General features: G+C 53.8%; 8 protein-coding genes across 8 annotated transcripts; 3 read left to right on the top strand and 5 right to left on the bottom strand.

The window, feature by feature from the left end:
• Positions 1–316: 316 nt before the first annotated feature.
• Positions 317–2,307, bottom strand: BDQ94DRAFT_151540 (U4/U6-U5 snRNP complex subunit SNU66). The gene has a single exon (XM_026767770.1). The coding sequence runs from the start codon at positions 2,283–2,285 to the stop codon at positions 447–449; it is 1,839 nt and encodes a 612-aa protein (XP_026621806.1). The 5' UTR covers positions 2,286–2,307; the 3' UTR covers positions 317–446.
• Positions 2,308–3,045: 738 nt separating this feature from the next.
• BDQ94DRAFT_183248 (aminoacyl-tRNA hydrolase) lies at positions 3,046–5,430 on the bottom strand (the record flags this gene model as incomplete). The annotated part of the gene is made up of 5 exons (XM_026774364.1): positions 3,046–3,707; positions 3,820–4,141; positions 4,512–4,570; positions 4,643–5,030; positions 5,107–5,430. The coding sequence occupies 5 exons, from the start codon at positions 5,428–5,430 to the stop codon at positions 3,403–3,405; spliced, it is 1,398 nt and encodes a 465-aa protein (XP_026621805.1). The 3' UTR covers positions 3,046–3,402.
• Positions 5,431–6,396: 966 nt separating this feature from the next.
• On the top strand, positions 6,397–7,301 carry BDQ94DRAFT_174458 (DUF4448 domain-containing protein; the record flags this gene model as incomplete). Its single annotated transcript, XM_026772353.1, has 2 exons — positions 6,397–6,469; positions 6,520–7,301. 2 exons carry the CDS (start codon positions 6,397–6,399, stop codon positions 7,299–7,301), a joined length of 855 nt encoding a protein of 284 aa, XP_026621804.1.
• Positions 7,302–7,571: 270 nt separating this feature from the next.
• Positions 7,572–9,101, top strand: BDQ94DRAFT_151535 (uncharacterized protein). Its single transcript, XM_026767769.1, has 3 exons — positions 7,572–7,878; positions 7,953–8,388; positions 8,439–9,101. Exons 1-3 carry the CDS (start codon positions 7,715–7,717, stop codon positions 9,003–9,005), a joined length of 1,167 nt encoding a protein of 388 aa, XP_026621803.1. The 5' UTR covers positions 7,572–7,714; the 3' UTR covers positions 9,006–9,101.
• Positions 9,102–9,104: 3 nt separating this feature from the next.
• BDQ94DRAFT_183244 (uncharacterized protein) lies at positions 9,105–10,047 on the bottom strand. Its single transcript, XM_026774363.1, has one exon. It carries the CDS (start codon positions 9,807–9,809, stop codon positions 9,183–9,185), a length of 627 nt encoding a protein of 208 aa, XP_026621802.1. The 5' UTR covers positions 9,810–10,047; the 3' UTR covers positions 9,105–9,182.
• A 389-nt stretch (positions 10,048–10,436) lies between these two features.
• On the top strand, positions 10,437–11,491 carry BDQ94DRAFT_183241 (S-adenosyl-L-methionine-dependent methyltransferase; the record flags this gene model as incomplete). Its single annotated transcript, XM_026774362.1, has 4 exons — positions 10,437–10,612; positions 10,684–10,937; positions 11,011–11,158; positions 11,239–11,491. 4 exons carry the CDS (start codon positions 10,437–10,439, stop codon positions 11,489–11,491), a joined length of 831 nt encoding a protein of 276 aa, XP_026621801.1.
• A 577-nt stretch (positions 11,492–12,068) lies between these two features.
• On the bottom strand, positions 12,069–19,145 carry nrps7 (putative nonribosomal peptide synthase; the record flags this gene model as incomplete). The annotated part of the gene is made up of 1 exon (XM_026772352.1): positions 12,069–19,145. The coding sequence occupies one exon, from the start codon at positions 19,143–19,145 to the stop codon at positions 12,069–12,071; it is 7,077 nt and encodes a 2,358-aa protein (XP_026621800.1).
• Positions 19,146–19,713: 568 nt separating this feature from the next.
• BDQ94DRAFT_183239 (putative MFS drug efflux transporter) lies at positions 19,714–21,565 on the bottom strand (the record flags this gene model as incomplete). Its single annotated transcript, XM_026774361.1, has 1 exon — positions 19,714–21,565. One exon carries the CDS (start codon positions 21,563–21,565, stop codon positions 19,886–19,888), a length of 1,680 nt encoding a protein of 559 aa, XP_026621799.1. The 3' UTR covers positions 19,714–19,885.
• Between the last annotated feature and the right edge of the window lie 507 nt (positions 21,566–22,072).

Genomic DNA, 22,072 nt, shown 5'->3' with positions numbered 1-22,072 from the left:
TCTTGATATCCTTTGGTAGCTTCAACAACAATCCTGAATAGCTAGCTATGCACAGAACCGTGGTTGCACTCCACCGCCTCGGACAATATCACTCGGCCTCGGTTAAATTCCCCCACACGCCAAGCCTATCCCGATTCAATAGCTCTGCTACACCATCGACGGAGTATTGAGGACGTCCTGCAGTATCTTCGGAGCACCGAGTCTATCTTACCTTTCTACCCATCCAACATCGGACAAAACCGCGTGCTGCTTGCTTGCTTTATCGACCACCGAAAACGGATCGATCTATTGGACATAGATAGAATAATATGTGACGTTCTATTGGTATAATCTGTACAAACATCGCATAGCCTAGTAACCGCTGAGGATCATTATTGTGCCTCCAAAATGAAGGTCTTCGGTGAAGGTCATCATCTACTACAACAGTCCGAGAGAAGCAACATCACTCAGCCCAGCCGCACACCGGCCTGGCGGTTCTTGCGCGCCGTCGCTCCCATGGCGTTGTTCATACCAGTGTGTTGACTGCTGTCCAGTGCACTCATCGCCTCGCGCTTCTTCTCCTCTTCGATCTTCTTCAACCGCTTCTCCGTCTTCATCTTGCCACTGCCCTTGCCATGGAATTGATGACTGAGATGCTTGAACGCTTCCTTCTGGTTCATCGCGCGACCGTGCTCATCCACGTACTTGAGCTGCACGTCCGGCTTGTATTCGCGGTTGAACACCTCTGCCATGTGTCGCGCCTCTTGCTGATCGCGCTGCTTGTTCTCCCACCGAGCGTATTCTTCTCTCTCGCGCGCTGACATGCGGTCCAGCTTGCCCGAGGCACGGTCGCGTTCACGCTGCTGCCGAGCGCGTTTCTCCGCCTCGGTCTCCATGCGCATCTTCTCCTGCAGGAAGCGATGGCGGTCGCGCAGTAGAGAGTTGTTGTCCGCGGCGTCGGAGCCCTTAACTAGACCACGCTGTTTAAGCATGTTCAATGTAGCACCGAGACCTTGATCCAGAGTCGCTTCTTCGTCCAAGCCCGTAGTGCTGATCTGCTGCTGTGCCTGCGACTCCTCACGCTTGATCCGTTCCTTGAGATCTTCCTCGTCCTCAATGTCATTGTAGGTCCCCATCTCCACATCCTCGTCCTCTGCCTTGATGCTGGGGCCTTCACTCTTGGCACGTGATTCATCGGCGGGGGTCGTGGTCTGTCTCTCGCGGCGCTCTGGGAGGGTGGGTTTTTGTAGATTGGAGACAAACTCCGAGGTTTCATCGATGACGAGGCCGGGCTCTTCTTCGTTTCCGTCGGGCGTACCATTTTCCATCGGTGTCTGAGAACCCTCTTCTCTGAGCTGACGAGCAAGATCCTCCGGTCGCACTTTTTGTCGCTTCTTAAACGCAGCACGTCTCTGGCGGGTAAGCGAGGCCTGTAGATCATCATCATCGACAAACGAAACATCTTCACTTGCCCACTTCCGGGGGGCGGGCGCGGGTACGGGTGTGCCGTTATTGGTATCAACGTCCATGGCGTTGTCATTCGGGGTAGTCGTCGACTCGGTCGTAGGGAATAATTCGTCGTCATCAAGAACAGCTCTCTGCTTCGTAGCCTTGGCCTTCTTCTTCTTCGGCTTCTTGATCTTGATCTCACTGATGTCCATGTAGTCGGACGCCGGTGTCGTCGTCTCCGTCTCCAAGTCCAAACTGACGATATTCTTGTTCAACTTGCCCGATACCTCCTGTCGCTTCGCCTCTCGCTCCTCCACCGTAGATCCTTGAGCATCCAGAGTAAAGCGCTTCCGCTTCTTACCATCAATCTCCTCATCATATTGTGCCAGGATACTCGAGTTCTCTTCCGTAGGATCATACGCCGGCTTCCGCTTCTTCAATTCCGTCCGCTCCGTAGCCTTCTCCCTCTCCCGCAAATCGACATTTTCCAACTCATCCCCCTCCTCCTCATTCTCATCGATCGTCGCATCCTTCAGCGTAAGAATATGATCCTCGCCTCCCTCAAAATCGCCCACCTCATGCCCAACCTTAATACCAGCCAGATGAACCGCCGTGTATTCCGCCGCACGTTCTCTTTCCTCCAGCTCCTCCGCCAGCTTGCGCGCCCGCTCCTTCTCGATCTTCTTCTGTCGCTTCTTCGCCTGCATCAGCCACGCCTTGGTGTCTTGGTCCGCATCACCCGATTCACCCAGCGTGGTGCCTTGTAACTTGGCATCTCTCTGCGCCAGCTCTCGTGCCCGCTTGATCGCAGCGTTTCTCTCTTCCCGTTTCCGTTTCGCCTCGGCATCGTCTTGCATCTTCTTCCAGTTGGATCCGGCCATCGCTTCGCGCGACTCGAGGGTGCTGCCGGGATCTTCATCTTCGGAGGCGGACGAGTCGGAGTCGTCTTCATATTCGGCGCCAGGAACAGGCAAGGGTTTTAATCCGAGCGCGGCTCGGATTTTGTTATTCTGCTCGATGGAAACTGCGTCGGCCATGGTGGCGACAGATGGCAGGGGAAGGATGAAGTTGGAGAAACGGACGGTCAGTTGTTGATGACTCTTTCAACCGATGGGCGTACGTACAAGTGAAGTGACGGATATGAGATATTCAACCTGCCGCAGCGGCGAACCTGACCGACCGGCGAGAGCGCGCGCCAACAAGCACTTACCTAATCAATACCCATCTCGGTAAGGTTTAGCGCGACAAACTCTTAGCGCGAGCTTGGCGCAGCGGATAAAAGGCGCCTTCCTCGATTTTTTCTCTTCTTCTTTTTCTTTTCTTTTCTTCAGAACAGAACACACACGGATCTGTGTTCAGCGATCCCGTTCATGGAGGGTGCGGCTTCGGCTGTTATTTCTTTGTGTTTCGGTTGAACGCTGGACAGTTCGACGACTTAAGGAGCCATTCATCTTGTGGATGGTTTTTGCACTTCCGGTCGACAGATCTCAGATTAAAGGTTGGCGCTGGGTGTTCACTCGGGTCTTGAGCTCCCTTGTTTTCGAACTTGGTGAGCTCGGCCGGAGTTCCTGGTTGCTGACGGCGTCATATTCCTACTCCCTTCACCGAATTGGCCGTCGGTCACTGAGGTTAGGGAAAAACCATGACCTGCCAACATTACTATCAGTAAAATTTATATGTATGTAGATTTGTAGATGCGCACATCATATGCACATGCCTATGTGTACTGGATACCATTTGAACCGATTAAATAAGTCGGTTACTGTCGTCTATCATGAAAATGGAAGGCGATTTAGCATACTCTCAGAATGCTGCTCGAAAAAAAATAAGCCATGCTGCTGCATCAAGCACATCGCGTCGCGAGACCCATCTCCAAAACGCCATATAATATATCTCAACACCGACCCCAATACCACAAGGGTCTTTTCCTGGTGGCACTCGCTCACCCTCAATCCCCAACCCAACACTATAAAACTACAACAACTTCAAATGCCCCGTCACAGAATCCACCACACTCCTGGGTCCCAAAACCCCCAACACCGTGCGACTCCCACTAGCAATCTGCGTCCGTCCAGCATCCGTAATCACCCTGGCGCAAAGTCCCAAACTAATCGCCTTAGCCTGCATCTCCTCCATCTCCTCCTCCGACTTGACCTGCAGCGCGATCTTCGCCTGACCCTGCGATTCCCATCGTCGCAGGATGCCGCTGTTGGGCGTGTACGCCGTGAGGTATTTGTAGCATGCGAGTGTAGCGTGGGAGCATTGGGCGGCGATTTTACCTGCAACATCAGAACTATCAGCATGCGCTTCACGAAAAACAACAGTGGCAAGCAACAAATGATAGCAAGAGAACATAATATTGTAGAGAATTGAAAAAGGGAATAAGCTTACCCTTCGTCATACCCAGATCCGTCCGCACGACAAGAACCAATTTCACTTCTTCATTGGAGCTATCGAAGTTGGCGAGCTCAGTGCCGTCGCCTTCTTCTTCACTGTCCTCTTCTTCCTCTTCGGATTCGTAGTCTTCGTCCGACGAGTCTAGGTGCGGTTTCACATTGTAGCTGTTCGGCCAGCCTTCTTTTTCTTTGTTGCTGAAGAGACCTAGCGTGCTGCCTTGGCCGATGAAGTAGCCCGTTATGCCGGCTAGGATGGCCGTCGCGACCACGTAGGCGGCTGTCGAGGGGGGTGTACGGTCGAGGTCGGACATTTCGTTCTGGTGTTTTTGTGTTGGGGGTGGTGGTTTGGTTGAGGGATTGAGTGGTGGTTTTGCGATAAAGGCGGAGCGGAGCTGGATGTGCTTGGTCGGCGGTGACGTTAGCGGGCCGGTTGGTTAGTTTCTACGATTGTTGATCAGAAAGCTATCTACTTTTGTCTAGTTCATAGGTTTGATTCTTTACAAACTGATATGCCGCTTATTATTGTGGAAGAAAAGAATTGTTTTGTTCTAGAATGTTGGTCTGCTTACTGTATTACACTTCAGTTAGAGGCATCAACCCAAACACCGCTATCCAATTTGACAGGCGCTCTGCTTCATTATATACACATCCCAATCATTCTAAATTGAACTGCTATCTTCCCTTAACAGCACGTCTAGTTCGGACGAGGAGCGGGGGCGCCACCGACGTTTCCAAGGCGACGGCTCCTGTGACACATTAGTAGCGGATCGCAAATAGCAAAGGGTGCGATCAGAGCAAATTAACTTACATGAAAGTACGGCTGAAGAAGCTGATGCCGATCATGAAGAGCCAGCTGGGGATGGCACTGAAGCCGTAGATGACATATCCAAGAGGGAGCAGAAGGTGGTTCTGAGCGAGCCAGCCATCCGTAGGGTGAAGAGGACCATCGTAAGGAGCGGTCTTCTCGTAGACCTTCTCAGAGTGGACCTTGTAGATGGTCTCCGGGGTCACAGTGGTCGAGTTCAGGTAGACAGTGTAGAGGGGAGTGGTGGGGCGCTCCTCACCAAGCTGGGCCTGGGGCACCTGGAGGTACCAGACCGAAGGAGCACCGGCACCCCAGGCAGAGCAAAGAACCTTGTTCTCTTCGCAGTCCAGCTTACCGAGGTTAGGGGAGGTAGGATCGGCGGAGAACAAAAGCACAGATTCCTAAATAGGAGGGTTATTAGCGACTATTGTTATGGATTCCAGGTGGGTGCGACCCCCTTTTCTAGGGTTTGCTTACATTGAACGCTTTGTCTGCCTTGTCACAGCGACCGAAGCAAGTCTTGTTTCCTCCGGTGATGTAAACCAACCAGTCCTGGGGCTCCGAAGCGGGCTCCAGGTAGGACTGCCAGTTGGTCAAGTTGAACTCAGAGACGGTCTTCTCCTGGATCTTGGTCTTCTCGACGACCTTCTCAACAACGGCAGCGGCGGGGGCGACCGGGGTGGCAGTAGGCAAGTAGGACTTGGCCTTGTTGAACCAGCCCTGGACACGGTCCGCGAGGGGAACCTGCTCCTGAGCCACAGCAAGAGCTGGGAGGAGGGCGATGACCGGGGTGAAGCGCATGATGCTGAAGAGTTGATGACGCGTGGTCAGTATAGGGGGTCGAGGGGATCTATCACATCCAAGGGGATGGACTCGGATAAAAACTAACCTGAGCTGTTATTGAAGGGACGGGCGCACTTTGGAGAGAAATCAAATTCAAAAGCCAAAGTACGGGACAGCAGGCAGCTGGGGAAGACAGGCACTTGGGATGTTGAAGGTCGAGTGAAACGGCGAGAGATGTAAGCGTCGGCGACAGGTGGCCTAACTCTAAATGGCCAACCCGGAGATCCAGACAGCCGCGGAAGCGGGGATTCCGCCTTCTGGAACACCTCTAGCTCGATAGGTTCGACTGCGCTGTATTCTGCGAAGAATGAAGATGCAAACACTACATGATTTATTTGCCTGCTAATTTGGTGGTGCACGTATTGTGTCTCTGGTGCTCTTCACAATGGCATTGTTGGCGTGTTGACATATTGACACGCGGCAAGTCAATGGAACCGTGGAGCTGTGCCATCCGGGCAGCTTCACTACTAATGCGATGTGTAATCACAACAGATAAATCCAGGGAAAAAGGTAGGGTGATACCCGTGGGAGATTTAGGAGAACTAACAAAAGAAAAATCTTAAAAGAAAAAGCAAAGATGGGTGCTTATATTGACCCGGACAGGCATAGCATGCTGTTGCAATGACAGTGCTGTCTTGATCATGCTAGAAGTGTTCGTTGTTTCCATGCACTGCACACTCATTCATCATGGCGCCTTCCTTGGGATCAACTATGCTGCACCCTAGTAGAATTATACAGATGCAGTATTTGCAGCGACTGACAGATGCAGCTTTATGCAACCCGTCGCCAGATGCAATACTTCAATAGTTTACTGCATCCATATCGTACCAAATCAATCTATCCTCAATCGAGCATTTGCCTTCATCTCCAAGTATGATACAGTCCTGGAGGAAAGCTGGGGCCTGTTGTCTAGTTCTGGCAGCCATGGCTTGCTTCTCGTTCGGCGAGGCCATTTACATCGTCGCCGGGAAGAATGGGGCTATTGTCCACTCCAAAGGTATTCCGATCCCAAGAAGTGCAGGGGTCTAACGTGGCTTACTCCTCCAGCAATGACCGAGAGAATTGAGCCTCCTCTAAACTCAACCATGGCGATTCGACGATCCTCCCCCACACCGGGTGACTTCCCCATCTGTAGGGACCCTCGCGGCGCTGCCCGACCATTTTGTCTCCCAGAGGATGGTGCAAACGTGACGGTGGGTGGGACTTACTACATAACATGGGACGCGGACTTTTATCCTCTGAATGCCACAATCACAATCGAACTGAGATATGCGGACTCTGTGGAAGGGGATTCGACATTTACCTCGGACAGGACGGACAACAGCTACGGATATACTCATATCCATATGCAGCAAGAATGGCTTCAAGGAAAGCAGCAGAATCCTCTGACACTTTACATCATCGAGCTAGACTCGGTGTCAGATAAGCGGGCAAGTGCCCGACGGGGACCAACAGTCGTTCTTCATCCCAAGCCAGTGCAGCATCTTTTGTCTCCTCCGCCCACTTCATTTAACAAGTTGGCTCTTTATATTGGCCTCCCCGTGAGTCTCAGCGTGGTCATACTCGTTGTTGCTGGTCTCTACTTTGGCATGCGAGAGAGCAGGCGAATTGATCTGGGGAACATTGGGGGCCCGGGATATGGCATTAGAAAGTCCAAGGTTCAACGCCTAGGGCGCAACCGGGGCGAGTCAGCGGAGGAGAGAAATGTGGAGGAGACGAACTCGGACATCACCGAAGTCGCCCAGCCCGGTCGAAAGGGAGCTTTGGAACGAGGCCTCAGCTTTGGGATTGAGCGTGATTCGTCGAGAACGAAGAGCTGGCAGGTGTAAATTCCAGAGCATAAGAGCAGTGCGGCAAGACTAAGGCATGCAGGATTTGGTGCGCGCTTGGCCCAGTTGGAGGCAGTGGTTTAAGTATTGTATAAACGAGTCGGGTTCAGTGATATAACTGTTATCGGACTAGTGGCTGCAAAGAAGACTAAAATCTCACGCTATCCTTCAACCAGAATAGGAAAAAGAATGAATGCAGTAGCCTAAGGGTTAGAGAGTTAAAATGATGCTTTAGAGTGTTTAGTGCCGGAGTATCCCACCCGCCATTACATAACCCACCGCATCTCTACAGCAGCCACACTCTCTATACTAACTATTCTCCCACTCACCATGTCCCGGGGCATCCCCCCGTCATCGCCTGGCCTCCCACCTTGATATAGTTGGTTTGTGGAGTGAGCGATCCCTCCGCCGCCATGGATAAATTGACCAGGAATGACCCGCTGGGCGAGTTTGTCTGTCGCTTCCCCAACTGTGATGCCCGATACCGGCGTAAAGAGCACCTCCGCCGCCATGAGGCCAAACATATCCAAGATCGGACATATCCCTGTTCCATCTGTGGTCAGGAATTCGGACGAAAGTATAAACCGAGATAGCTTGCAGCGCGCAAGGATCCTACGTGCTTGTTGTTCTGTCATTAGTAACGTGCGTTAGTGACACACTGCGTCGACATCTACGAGTGAAACATCAGTTGAATGAACCTGTCCACCGAGCACGACGCGCCTGTTCCAACTGCCGGGCCATCAAGGCTCGATGTGAAGGGAAGCCTGTTTGCACAGAATGTCAGCATCGGGGCATTCGCTGCTCTCTCCGCGAGGCTGAGGACTCGCCGGCGCCCGAACCCCGACCAACGTCCGTGAGCCCGCGGCCAGCGGTGTCCAGAGAAGAACAGTTTGTAAAAATGTTCTTTGAGCTGTTCCACCCGCATTGGCCATTTGTGCATCGGGGGACTTTTCGCATTCGCCATGAAATTCCCATGTTGGTCCAGTCCATGGTAGTGCTGGGCTTGTGGGCGAGCGGGGAAAGAGGCGCGCGGTGTGCAGCTGTCGAGCTACATGAGCAGCTTAATTCGGCAATTCTTCAGCAAAAGGTAGATGCAGATCTATTGTGGTTATACACTGAATGCTAATGCAGCTGCAGGAGAAATGGGATGTGTCCAATGAAGTCCCTATACCCCAGGCGGGGTCATGGCCATTACCCATTTACCAGGCGATCCTATTACATGTCATCTTCTCTTTGATTTATAAAACGCACGGCTCTCTCGGGATAGATCTGAAGCCGTCTGGGCTGCGGACTGATACTGAGCTGCTGCTCAAGTGTCTGATCCGGAGCTGCCGCCTCAGGGGCATGTTCTACTACCCGCGCATCCTGCAGCAGTATCAAGAACCCGCGATTGCTCAATATATGCTGGTCAGTATTGAGGAAGTCAAACGGTTCAATATTGCCTTGTACAAGGTGTGCACGACGATCTATGGGTCGACCGCGCTGAGCCAGATGGTGGATGGGGCATCGATGGGCAACATCTTGTTAACGGCGGATGAATTGCAGTTTCCGCTGCCGGAGAACCATGAGTTATGGGATGCAGGGACACAATCGGAGTGGGATCGAGCGCTGGAGGGAATGAGTGTGGATGGGTTGGGGGAATATCGCGAGGAGGAATGGATATCGAAGCAGGCTCGGATGATGCATGTATTGGGGAATATTTAGCTTCATCACATACCATCCTATACTTGCAGTGGCTGCAGCAAATCACTACAACCTACGAACACATAATGTTCAGTCAAGAATATAAAATAAAAACAGTTAACTCCACTAACCCTACATAAGAGAACGACCACACTCGAACTCTCTGAACAACCAACTAGCACTACCAAATCATAAAATCTAAGCCTCCACCCCGTCCTTCTCATTCTTCGTGATGGTATCCACAATGGCAGTCTCCAAATGCGGAATAACCGGATCCTTCTGCACTCTCAACCCCTTCGTCATCCTCGCAATCGTAGTATAAAACCCCAGAACGACAAAACACTCCACGACCTCATCATCCGACATAATCCTCTTGGCCCACAGAATCGTCTCCTCCTTATTATCGTACGTGCGAATCGACTCCTCCACGAGTGTCAGAATACACTGCTGGCGCTCCGTCCACGTGCCCATAGCGATCAATTCCTTCGAGGTCAGGCCCTTGCGCAGCGCCTCAATCTTGTCGTCGCCGAGCCCGTTGAGGCGCGAGATGGGCTCGTTGATGCCGAAGAGGTACTCTGCGTTGATGAGACCCGTCATGCGGAGTACAATAAGCTGGTAGTCGAGGAGCTGGATGGTGCGCTTTTCGCCGGAGAGGATGCTGTCCAGGACGGACATGATGGGGAGGAAGGTTCCTGGGGAGCGGGCGTACAAGCGGAAGACGGCGCGGTCGATGGGGAAGGACCGCAGGAAGGCGGCGTTGGCTTCGTGTGCTGGGGAGGGGTTGTGGATGTCGATGCCTTCGATTAGGGGGTATTTGGTTGTCATTTTGGTGGTGGCGTTGTGAAGGTTTGAGGGATTGAATATTTTCTGAGTGAGTGTGTTGGAAGATGTTGTATAGGATTATGGAGATGCCTGTTGTCAGGTAGATGGGTGTTTTTCTTGGACACTTCTACTTTTAAATACAAATGATTGAGTTACTGCTGATCAGTCCATCTTCAATTATCAAGTCATGCCATATCGAATATCAGCCGTTGAGTATTACTGTCCTCGTATTCCCTTGCAGGATGCTGAAGGAGTGTCAGGATGCCGATGTGCTTGTTTCAGACTCGCGCGGATGTCAGCATCACCAGCGGCAACGCTAGCCAGCCATGCGATGCCCTAGTATCTTACTTTCTCTCCACGGCGGGAGAGCTAATTCAGGCCCGCATGCGGTATGCTCTTTGATTGGATTAGGGATGTCTATACACGTAGTATACACGTGCTATACGAGTATACAATTGAATTCGAATGGAGTCAAGATGTATGAATGGCAGTGATTTAAGATCATTCCACCGCTGCCACATATCCATCTCATCCCATCATCAGCCCATACACACACACATACACACACTCTCTCTCATCAATCCTATCTTCAAACCCATCCCCCAACCTTCACATCTTACATAGTAAAAAATGGGCTCCACTGACCCCTACCGTCTCGGCCGCGACGTCATCGCCTCCACGCGCCTCAACCTCCAACATTACATCTGGAAAGAGAACATCGGATACCTCCTGCACCCATCCATCCGATTCCCTAACGCCAGCAGCAACAGCGACATTTCCATAGCCGATGTAGGGACCGGTACTGGGTATGCCTTTCACCCTCCACACCACCACAAACATATCCTCCCACAATGCGAAGCTAACCACTTTAAAAAAGAATCTGGCTCCTCGACCTCCACCGCCAATACCCCAACGCCACACTTCACGGCTTCGACATTTCCTCCGAGCAATACCCCGCGCCGGGATTCCTCCCATCGAACATCTCCCTCCGGCATCTCAACATCCTGGAGGAGATTCCGGAGGAGTACGTGGAGAAGTATGATGTCGTGCACGCGAGACTCCTCGTGCAGGTTGTGTTGCAGGCGGGTGGAGATCCTCGGCCGGTGATTAGGAATTTGATGAAGCTTGTTAGTATGTAGCCCCCCTTCTCTTTACCCCGTTTTACCTCTCCTTCCTATAATGATATGATATTAATGAACAACAGAGCCCGGAGGCTACATCCAATGGGAGGAACCCAACGACGACGCAGGCAACCGACCCCTCGTGAAAAGTGATCCTGAGACTACTGTCTCCGAGAGCTCAGAGGAGCTTATGAGGAGAATTGATGGGAAATTTAGGTCGAAGATGCCTTCGTATGTCCCCATTACTTTTCTGCCATCTATGTCACTTTCAGGGAAATAAGATAGAGATGCTAATGATTGGTGGTATATAGATGGTCCATCCACCTCGCATCAACCCTAACGGAGCAGGGCCTGCGCGATGTCCTTCAAGATGAATGTCATCCGGACACGTACACGCTAATTCTGGACCAGATGAACTATCTGGGACTGTTTGGGGAGTTGATCAGTAAGGTACCAGGGGTGGAGAAGGAGGAGTTGAATGAGTTGTTGGAGAAGGCGGCGGTGGAGGCGAGGGGGGGTGTGGCGTGGAAGGTCAGGAGGTTTGTGTTTTTGGGGAGGAAGTGATCCATCCCTCTTCACTTGGGGGTTCTTTTAATTTAGTATTATGTTGAATGAGATATATATTTACATTTAAATTTTATGTGTGAGATTGATTGGATACTCCCACAATAGAGGGTGGTTTGTTGTAGGGTTGATGGATAGGGTGGTTGGTTGTTGTGTGTTGAGGGTTAAGGCTAGATGCGATATGTTTATGAGACTATAATCGGTTATGATAGTTTTGAACTGACAACCTACGAGCAAGACAAGTGATGGTTGACACAATATAGAGATCCTATACTTATACACAGCATATTTTTATTTTCTGTGCCTTCATGTAGAAGTGAACCTCGACAGAACTGACTTATGGCTCTATAAATCAGGCTGACATACCCGAGCCTGGTAGAATAAAGAATAGCGAAGTAGTATAACAAGGTATAGAGTATGATAACATCCGTCTATATCGATCATCTAACAAAACAAATCGAAAGTAACTGACATCCAATCTGAGATCTAACTCTTAATGCACCCAAAAGCAACCCTAAAACGCCCTTGAACCCAACGCCCAATCGCACAGAAAGGCATCACCACCTCCCCTCTAATTCTAATCCAAATCTACCTCCAAATCCCCTATCCTCTCCCCCCTCCCCAACCCTCCCAACACCTTCCCATACAATTCCACCGCCCTCCTCGCTCCCTCCTTATCAAATACCCTCCCATCCCAATAAAACCTGACCACATAACTCCCCCTCTCGGCCCCCTTCCCCACCTCCACCTGCACCCCATAATTAAACTTCATCGTGTTCTTACTCATCTTCATCACGATCCACCTCATCGCATCCTCCTCCTTCCCGTCAAACTTCTTCTCAAACGGCTGGAAACAGAACAGCGCCTTCGCGCCCCGCACATCCCTTTCCACTCCCAGCGCCTCATATATCTCTGATAATGAGACGGCAGCGTGGTCCGCTGACGTCCAGAGATCTCGCTGCGTATCTTGTAGCAAGGATCTGATGGATTGGGAAGGATCAATGGTGGAGAGGAACGGCAGGAAGTTTGCGCAGGTGCCGGTTATGCTTTGGGGATTGGGGAGGGGGACGTTGCGGGCTGTGATTAGGGTGTCGTAGACAATCTGGGTTTGTGGGGTGGTGGAGAGGTGTGAAAGGAGGAGAGAAAAGGCTGTTTGAAAGATGACTGACGGAGTCACGTTGTGGGTTGTGGCGAGGGCGTCGATACCCATGTCTGCTGGGATGGGGGAGGTTATTATGTTGTTTAATGATGGGTTGGTCAGGGTGGAGAGGTAGGGTGTTGTTGTGGTATCGTTATGGTAGGGTTTGAGCAGAGTAGTCCAGTAATCCAGCTGAGGTTGTTTCGGGAGCGAAGTGATGTAGTTGATGTATTCCTTGAAGGGGGTACATTCTGGGATAGGCTCATTGCGCGCGAGGGCCAGGAACTGGTCGTCGAAGATGTGTAGTAATGTGCCGTCGTAGGAGGCGTGGTCGAGCTTGATGACTAGATCACGGTCTCCAGTAGTGGCGTCCGTGAGGAGGGCGTAGCGCACGAAGGGTCGGGCTGGATCGAAGCGTCTCTCCCAGTTACTGTCGAGGAGAGACTGTTTCTCCTCTTCACTGCTGTACGTGTGGTAGGTAAGGTTGAGAGTTGCATCGCGCAGAATAACCTGCACTGCTGTGCGCGGATCACGGCTCTCGTCTGCGTACAGGTACAGTGCGCGCAGTATCTGGTTGTGCTGCGTGAGTTGCGTGGTCAGGCTGATCCAGCGCGCAAAGTCAAAGTCCGATGGGAGTCGCCGGACGGTCATAAGCTGCCAGAATTGCTCAGGCTTGTTGCCCTGCGTGAGGAACTCGATCTGGCCTGGGCTCAGGGGATAGATGTCCTCCACTTCGGGGCGGGAGATGCCGAGCTGCGCGAGCTGGTTGTACATGGTTTCTGTTGGTTGGAAGGTCGGCGCTGCTGGGGCTGGGGATGGAGCTGCTGCTTCCGCAGGCTCATCGATCAGCAGCGCGGCCTGGTCGCGCAGTGTCCGTGACGAGAGGATGTCGTTCACCCGCACCTGGTATCCGTCCTGTCGGAGGAGACTGACGAGGTTCAGGGCCGAGATGGAGTCGCCGCCGAGGGCGTGGAAGGTCGAGTTAGCGTGGATGTCGTCGGCCGGGGTGTCGAAGAGCTTGGCCCAGAGGTGTTGCAGTCTGTGCTCTGCTGGGGATGTGATAGCGGATATCTCTTCAGCTGGCAGATAAGCCTTGAGTTCGTCGTCAGCTAGACCCTGAGCGAGTGCCAGCAATCGCTTGCGGTCGATCTTGCCAGAGCCCATCAGGGGAAAATCCGACAGTGGGAGCCAGATTGAAGGGACCATGTACTTGGGCAGAGTGGTGAGATGGTCTTTGATTTCATCCAGAATCGGCGCTTGCTCTGGAGCCAGCAGTACCACCTCCCTCGAGCCCGGAGCAGAAGTCGAGCAGAACGCAACGAGCTGCTTCTTCTTGAGCACTGTCGCGGCAATGACAGCACACTGGCTGAACAGCCCCGTCTGCATAATGACACTCTCGATCTCACCCAGTTCGATCCGGTAGCCGTTGATCTTGACTTGGTCGTCTTTGCGACCAAACAGCTCGATATCCCCGTTGGGCAGCCATCTTGCTAGGTCGCCCGTCTGGTAGATCCGCCCGTCAGGCCGGTTCCGGAATACCTTATCTGTGGCATCTGGACGCTTCAGGTACCCCCGTGCTAGCTGCGGCCCGGCAAGACACAGCTCGCCGACTTCGCCGGCGGGCACGGGCTGCAAGGTGTCAGGGTCGAGGATCTGCGCGCTCACATTGCGGTAGGGCCGGCCGATGTTGCGCAGGTTCATGTCGGGAGTGACGTGCGTTGTGGTGACGCAGATGGTGGCTTCGGTTGGCCCGTAGGCGCTGTGGACGGTGATGCGCGGCGCCCAGACGGTCTGCATATGCGGCGTGACGGGTTCACCGCCGGTAGCGAGGATTTGCAGCGTCGGCACATCGTCGGGATGGAAGAGACCGGCCATGGTGGGCGTTACGCAGACGGCGGTAACTTGCATGGCGTTGATCAGGCCAGCTAGGTTGCCGACGATGGTGTTCTGAGGTGCTACGCAGAGTGTGCAGCCGGTGGCTAGGGCGGAGAAGAGCGAGAAGAATGATCCATCGAAAGTGTAGTTGAGAGCCCAGAGGATCCGGTGCGAGTTGTCCATCTGTGTCGACTCGATGATGCCCTCCACTGCTGTGGCTAGGGCTCGGTGCGTGAGCAGTGTGCCTTTAGGTTTGCCTGTGCTGCCCGAGGTGTAGATCAAATATGCCAGGTTATCTGGCGTGAGGTCAGGGACGATCTCACGCTGGATGGGCATGGCGTCCCAGTCCAGGTCGTCGATCACGATCACCTCGTACGTGAGATCGTCGAAGAATCTCGCGCTCTGACGATCCGTGATGACCACCTTGGCTTCACAGTCCTCCATGATGCCCAGGTTGCGCTCCCGAGGGTTCTCCGGGCCAAGAGGCAGAAAAGCACCCCCGGAGACCATGACACCCAGCATGGCGATGATGGTGCTGATGGACTTCTCCAGCAGAAGAGGGACCACCTGCTCCAGAACAACGCCTTTGGCGCGCAGCAGCCCAGCCAGCTGGTTGACCTTGATGGCCATGCCAGCGTAGGTGATACTGGCGCCAGTGGCATCCTCGACAGCTGTGCGAGAGGGGTATGTGCAGGCGATGCGATGGAAGGCAGAGTGGCCCAGTTCGTCGTCAGCTGGGCTGACCTTCGCGACTTCGACCGGCCCATCAATCTCCCTCTCAACACCATTCACCACACCGTCTCGCACGAGCTCCATCTCCTTAATTCTGGTACCTGGTGCCTCGGCGGCCACTTTCAAGATATCAGCCACAGACTGCACCAACACCCTGGCATACCCATCCTTCAACATAGACGACAACGTCACCCGGCCCAAGTCCTCATTGCTCAACTCCAGCTTGATATAGTCATGCGTTCCGTAGTTCTTCTCCGGCAGTATAGTCAATCCTCCAGCCGTAGCAGCCATACTATCCACCTTGATGAGGAAGTTGACCGTCGTATCAAACAGATCCTTCGGCTGACGACTCACTTTCAGTATCTTGCGCAGGCCGTACTGCGCATGGCGCGCCACATCCCACAGACTAGCTTGCACAGAGGCCAGATGCGCCTCGAACGAGTTGTTCTGGTCAAGCTTCACCCGCAGCGGAGCAATCATCAGCGTGGGCCCGCTCATCTGCAGGATACCTGGAATTGGGGCTTCTCTTCCGGAAAGAGTGACGCCGAGCACGACGTCTGTGGAGGAGGTGGCACGAGCGAGGACGAGGGACCAGGCGGCGTAGAGGAGCATGCTGGGGGTCACTTTCAGTGCGGAGGCTGTGGATTTCAAGTCTGTGGTTAGGGAGGCTGAGACGAGGGTCTGCTGCTCCGTTTGGGCGCCTAGGCGTGTGGGGACTGCGCCGTCGAGGTATTCCTTCCAGAAGGTCTGCATGGTGGGTTCGTCGTGTTGCTGGAGGTGTTTCACATATTGACTGAAGAGAGGGCGCTGGATAGGTGCCGACCCCGTTAAGAGGGAGGTCAGGTCCTGTGGGAGGAACTCGCTGGACCAGTAGTCGAACAGTGCGTGGTGGATAGTAATGGCCAAGATGTTGTCTGGCAAGGCGGCTGCGCGCCACCAGAGACCGCCGGCGTGCATAGGCTTCTGGATCTGCTCCCGCATGTAGGATTTCACGTCCATGGAGGACATCTCCCAGGGCACAGGGGCGGATTTGCGCACGACCTGCATGAACGATACCCCGTCTGGGATGAAGGTCGAGCGTAGGAAGATCTCCCTGTCCATGAGGGATGTAAGTGCGCGCTTGACTGCCGAGGCACTGTGGCCGGTGAAGCTGTATGACCGGCTGTAGATGTACTTGGTGCCACCCAGCATAGTGTTGGCAATGATGGCTTCTTGGAAGGGCGTCACTGGGAAGGCGTCCTCGACGTCGGCCATGTTGATCCCGAAACGCTCGAAGGAGGGGGTCTCTCGCAGAAGTGTGAACGGCACATGGCCATTCACTGCGCTGCCTCCGGTCTGAATGAGACCAGCAACCTGGGCGAGCGACTGCCCGAGAATGATATCCTCCACGCGCAGAATCATCTCATGCTCAGTCTGCAGTTGCGACACGACTTGGATAGCTTCCAGTGATGTACCACCCAGCGCAACGAACGAGTCTTCCACTGTGATATCCTCCTCAGCAAAGGATAGGAACCTCGCCCAAAGAGCCCGGACAATCATCTCCTTCTCCGTCCAGACCACTCCGTTAGACTCATTCTTAGGTCGGTCCGGCAGCAACTGCCCCGACTTTGCGAAGTCTTCGACGATCGCGCGAACGGCAGCCATATCTAGCTTCCCATTTGCGTTTGTCGGCAAAGCGGCCAGCGGAACCCAGAACCCAGGGACCATATAGCGCGGCACCCTGGACGCCAGGTACGTGCGCAGGTTCGCCACGAGCGAGGCCCAGTCGCCGTCAGCACGACTCACCACCACTCCCACGAGGGCTGTTTTCCCGCCTACGACTGCAGGCACCACAGCCGATTGCTTGACTTCCTCGTAGGACTGGATGACAGCGTTAGGTTCGGCAGGATCCACGCGCTGGCCGTTGATCTTGACCTGGAAATCGATTCGGCCGATCATCTCGATCGACCCATCGGCGTGGCGTACGGCTAGGTCGCCCGTGCGGTAGAGCTTGCCCTGGCCGAAAGGGTTGGGGATAAACCGCCGGGCTGTTTCTTCGGCATTGTTCAGGTACCCGCGGGCGAGCTGGGCACCGCCGAGACAGAGCTCACCTGGGATAAGCAATGGAGAGAGGGCGGTGGTGCCGGGGACAAGGATGTAGGACGTTGTGGTGTCGAAGGGCTGCCCGATGATGCGGGATGAACTCTGGGTGTCTTGGAGTCGGTAGCGCCAGTTGAGTTGTGTGCATTCGCTGAGGCCGTACGAAGACAGCAGCTCGACGCGATGAGACCAGGTTTGTACCACGGCTGGGTTCACCAGCTCGCCGCCTAGGACCATTCGGCGCAGCGAGGGTACATTGTCTGGTGATAGCAGGGATGCTGTGGTCGAGGTCATGTCGACTGAGGTGATGTGCATGCTGTTGATTGTTCTGGCCAAATGGACAGTCAGATTGGCCTTGCTGGCCAGACATAAACATCCTCCGACGCTGAGCGTGGCCCACATGGATCGCTGAGCTGCGGAAAAAACGGGGTTAAAGAAGAGCAGCTGGCGCAGGTCGAGCATCTTGGGGAAGGCCAGGAGGCCGTTATAGGCGGCTTGGTGCTCCAACAGGACTGCTTTGGGCTTGCCCGTTGACCCGGAGGTGTAAATCACATACGCCAGGGCGCTGGCGTCCTGGTCGAGAGACAAGTCGCTGTCGTCGTTGCCCATGGACTCGCTCAGCAAGTCACGGACCTTGTGTTCGTGGGGAAATTCACCTGCTGTGTCTGAATCGACCAGAACAAATTTCGCCTGAACATCCTCGACGATGAAGGACTTGCGGCTGGCCGGTGCATCCGGGTCCAGGATCACGTATGCGGCGCCAGCCTTCAAGATAGCCAGCAGGGCGACAATGAAGTCGGCCGATGTACGCATGTGCACGGGGATATACGATGCACCGTATGCGCGCAGTAACCGAGCCAACTGGTTCGCGCGTTTATTCAATGTGCCATAGGGAAGGGGAGCATCCAGCTCGAATTGAACGGCATGGGCATCTGGTCTCAGCCGGGCTTGTTTCTCAACCAGGGCATGCACCAGCCCACGACGGGCCCGGATGGCAGCCTTTCCGTATTCATGAAGTAGCTGCCTCTCTGCTGGGGATGTCAGGTTCACTGCTGCAATGTTTACTAATGGGTTCTCGACCACCTGCTGCAGCGTAGCGGCAAAATGATCAAGCAGTACTCGGACGTTGGTTCGCGGCACGGCCAGGTTATGCCGCATGCTGAGCTTCAGCCCGGAGGAGGCCGACAGATTCAGTACGAGGGGAAAGTCAGCATCGGCTGTCATCACCTCCTCACTATCATCAGGTATAATGGAGACTTTGACTTGTGGCGGTGCAGCGCCTGTCCGCGCGAGGATCTGCTTGTAGCCCAAGTGCGAGTGTGTTGCTGCTTCAGCGCTGACGGTACCAACGTATCGCATCCACGATAGGGCTTCTATGCCCTCAGGAACAGTCAGGACCAGGGGGAAGTCCTCCTGGTCTTCTAGCCCTTGTTGGGTGCTGTCTGATCCGAAGAAGGACCGGTCTCGTCCGGCTACCGTGAAGATGGCGGTGCGATGGCCACCCGCCGTGTGTCGAATAGACACGAGAGCCCATATCCCATATATCAAATCATCTAGTCGAATGTTGTATCTCTCACTAAAGTCTAATGCCGCTTCGAAAAGATGCTCAGGGGCGCGGATAGTAGTCTCAGATCGTGGCCATTGGTGATCGAGAGGAAAGGAATGGAGCTGGGGTTGGGCTCCAACATGAGAAAATAGGTCGGTCCAGTATTCCGCGGCATGTTCTGAATCCTGGACAGGTTGCGAAGAGATCTGCTCGTGCCCCTTCAGGGATTGGTATGTGGGAGGCGAGACAGGATGGGCATCTTGGATCTCGTAGTAGGAAATCATCTTGTCACATCAAGATGCAAAACAGAAACTAGGATATGCAGTAGGAGGTATCAATGCCTCTACTTGCTTGCTGCAAATGCATGATCCTGGCTAGATATTATGCTCCCTGGTCTTGTATAATCCCAGTCATTCTTCGATTTCTGCTCTCGTATCTAGTGGGTCAGAGGGCTTCGTGAATCCGCGATGCGCCATCCTGCGATCCTGCAGTCTGACACACACTCGGCAGTTCGCCACGAGGGCCCCCGCCGTGCATTAGCTTCGGCGGTTGGGCTAAACGGTTTTGCAGGGGCCAGTGGTGGGCATCGGGGCAGTCACGAAGGTGGTGGACGGTAAGGCTAAGCAATCCTTCCAGAGCGCGGCAAGACAAGGGTTTGGGCGGTAGAGCTAAGATGTAAAGGTGGCATTTGTCAGTGGTGGCAACATGGTTAGGAGCAGGCATACGTTCGTGTCTGACTCGTTGTGGCCATGGCGTTGCTGAGACCAGAGGTGCTGTGCTCGGTCATCTACGTGGCTATGAATATACAGACATGTCAGGTGGATATGTTTTCAATCTCAAGAAAAAGAAAGTCGTCATTAAACATGCCAGGATTTGTATGAATCCAGGCTCATGTACTATCTATAACCCAGAGAGGGAGATGGTCCCAAATTCTAAGTAGAGTAATGCATCTATCTGCATCCATCAGAGCAGTCTTCTCCAGCACTGCTTCCCCATATCCCCATTTTTACCTCTCCAACTTAGTCTAGACACCACCAGCACCACCAGCAATGAACAGCTTCTCACGCTTCATGCACACACTCAACACCACTACCAGCGCCGCCGCCACCATCGACAGAATATACGAGTTGTTTAGCGCCTTGACAATCGCCTCCAACACCCTGTCCTTCGTTTCCTGACTGAGTCCATCAAACAATTGAGACCCAGTACCCGTAATGGCCAACTCCACCTCCGACGAAGACACATTCGGTAGAACCGCCTTGATGCCCTCCACACTCTTGTTTAGGAATACCGCATTGGCAATGGCCAGAGCGATCGTGCACCCGGAGATCTGCGCACAGGTAATGAAACCCACCGCTGACGGGGCCATATGCGGCTCAGCCACGGCCTGGGCAATGGAGAAAGAAGCCTGAGAGAACAAGCCCACTCCGAACCCAATCAGCACCGTGTAGCCGTAGATGTGTGCGACCGAGGTCGTAAGACCCACGGTGTACATCAATGCGCTACCAATCAGGCAAAGAATGCCACCGGCCAAGAACCACGGCATGTACAGCCCGTGCGCAGACAGAATAGCGCCGTTTCCAATGACCGCCACGATCATCAGGATGATGAAGGGGAGCAGCCGGACACCAGACTCGAGGGCAGAGTCACCGCGCGTGAACTGGAAGAAAAGCGGGCACATGTAGACGGGAAGGAAGATGAGGGTACCACCGGCAGCAGTCATGGCAAAGAGGATAAGGATGGTGCGACTGCGGAGGAATTCAACGGGGAACAGACGTCGTTCCTTGGTGGTGAAGACAGGAATGCCCTGCTGGATACCGAGCAGGATGAACAGCACGCCCGAGCAGCAGAATAGACCGATGATCTTGGCCGAGTTCCAGGGATACGTCGCACCACCGAAGGAAATGGCCATGACACCGGAGATGAAGGCGCCAATGGTCAAGACACCACCCAGGTAGTCGATCTCGCGAGCGCGGGCTCCAAGGCTGACGCCGGGCCGGGGGTCTTTGTTGGGGAGCATGAAGATGTAGACAGGGGCGCAGACTGCACCGATGCACAGGTTGATGTAGAAGGACCAGCGCCAGCCAGCAGATGAGTCCGTGAAGGCGCCCCCAATGATGGGACCCAGCACGGTGCCCACACCCCAGGTGAAACCGGCGCCACCGACATACGTGGGCCGCTCTTTCATGGAGGTGGTCACGGCCAGCATGGTCATCAGACCGACGTACATGCCGGCGCCGGAGAAGCCACAGATAGCACGACCGACGATGAAGGCATTCATGGTGGGTGCGGAGCCACAGACGGCGGACCCGATTTCGAAGATGGCAATGCAGATGATGTAGGTCCATTTGGCGTTGAACTGGGCAAAGATCTTACCCCAGACGAGGTTGGTCGAAGCAGCACCGATGAGGAAGGCCACACTGATCCAGGACAGCTTGGAAATGGAGTTGAAGTCCTCGACGATGGTTGGTTGGATGTTGGCGACGATGGTGTTGTCTAGGGCGAAGAGGAACTGCGAACTGTAGATGGCCGCCACGACAATGGCCCACTTCCAGCCGGTAATGTCGCGCGGAGGAGCTTCATCTTCCTTGGAAGCATCGACCTGCTGGTCCTCCGAGTCCAGGTTGGAAGCAGCGGACTTCTCAGAGAGTTGGCCCTCTTCCTTTTCCAAGGAAGGGTGGTTCATCATGGCGTCGGCAGCCATTGGGAGGGACAATAGAAGGTAGAAGGGTCAACAAAAAACACTTGTCAAAGATTCCACTGTGCTCATCACCCTTCCAAATCATTTTCAAGCAAAAAAAAAGCCATCAGGGTATATAAAAGAAATAGAAATCCCTAGCAGCAACCCGGAGTCTCCCACCAGCCAGCAACCCCCAATCCTTTGCAATCCTTTAGGGCCGGGGCCTCCCACCCGCCCTTAATTTCTCACCAATTTTCAGTCAGGCCCTCGGCCTCTCCCACTGGCCTGCAGGGTCGGAGTAATCTGACACTCATTCCTAAGCGGGCTGCAGCTTATTCTAGCCCCGTGGGATAGACTTTTAGCTTGTTTTAGTTCGTGGTTGAGTCGATTTGGAGACAATAATGCCGCCCGATATTAGTCACGGCGCCCAAGTCGTGATTCCTGCAGCTTTTAGCTCTACCGCCGGCGCCCACCAACAGCATCTCACCAATCAGTTATGTGAGGGTGAGAAGCTGAAAAAGAAGAAAATAG

This window comes from Aspergillus welwitschiae, assembly GCF_003344945.1.
Source record: "Aspergillus welwitschiae strain CBS 139.54b unplaced genomic scaffold BDQ94scaffold_42, whole genome shotgun sequence".
In the NCBI taxonomy this organism is placed as follows: domain Eukaryota; kingdom Fungi; phylum Ascomycota; class Eurotiomycetes; order Eurotiales; family Aspergillaceae; genus Aspergillus; species Aspergillus welwitschiae.
Note: the sequence above shows the minus strand (reverse complement) of the source record. Positions and strands in the feature narration are given on the sequence as shown.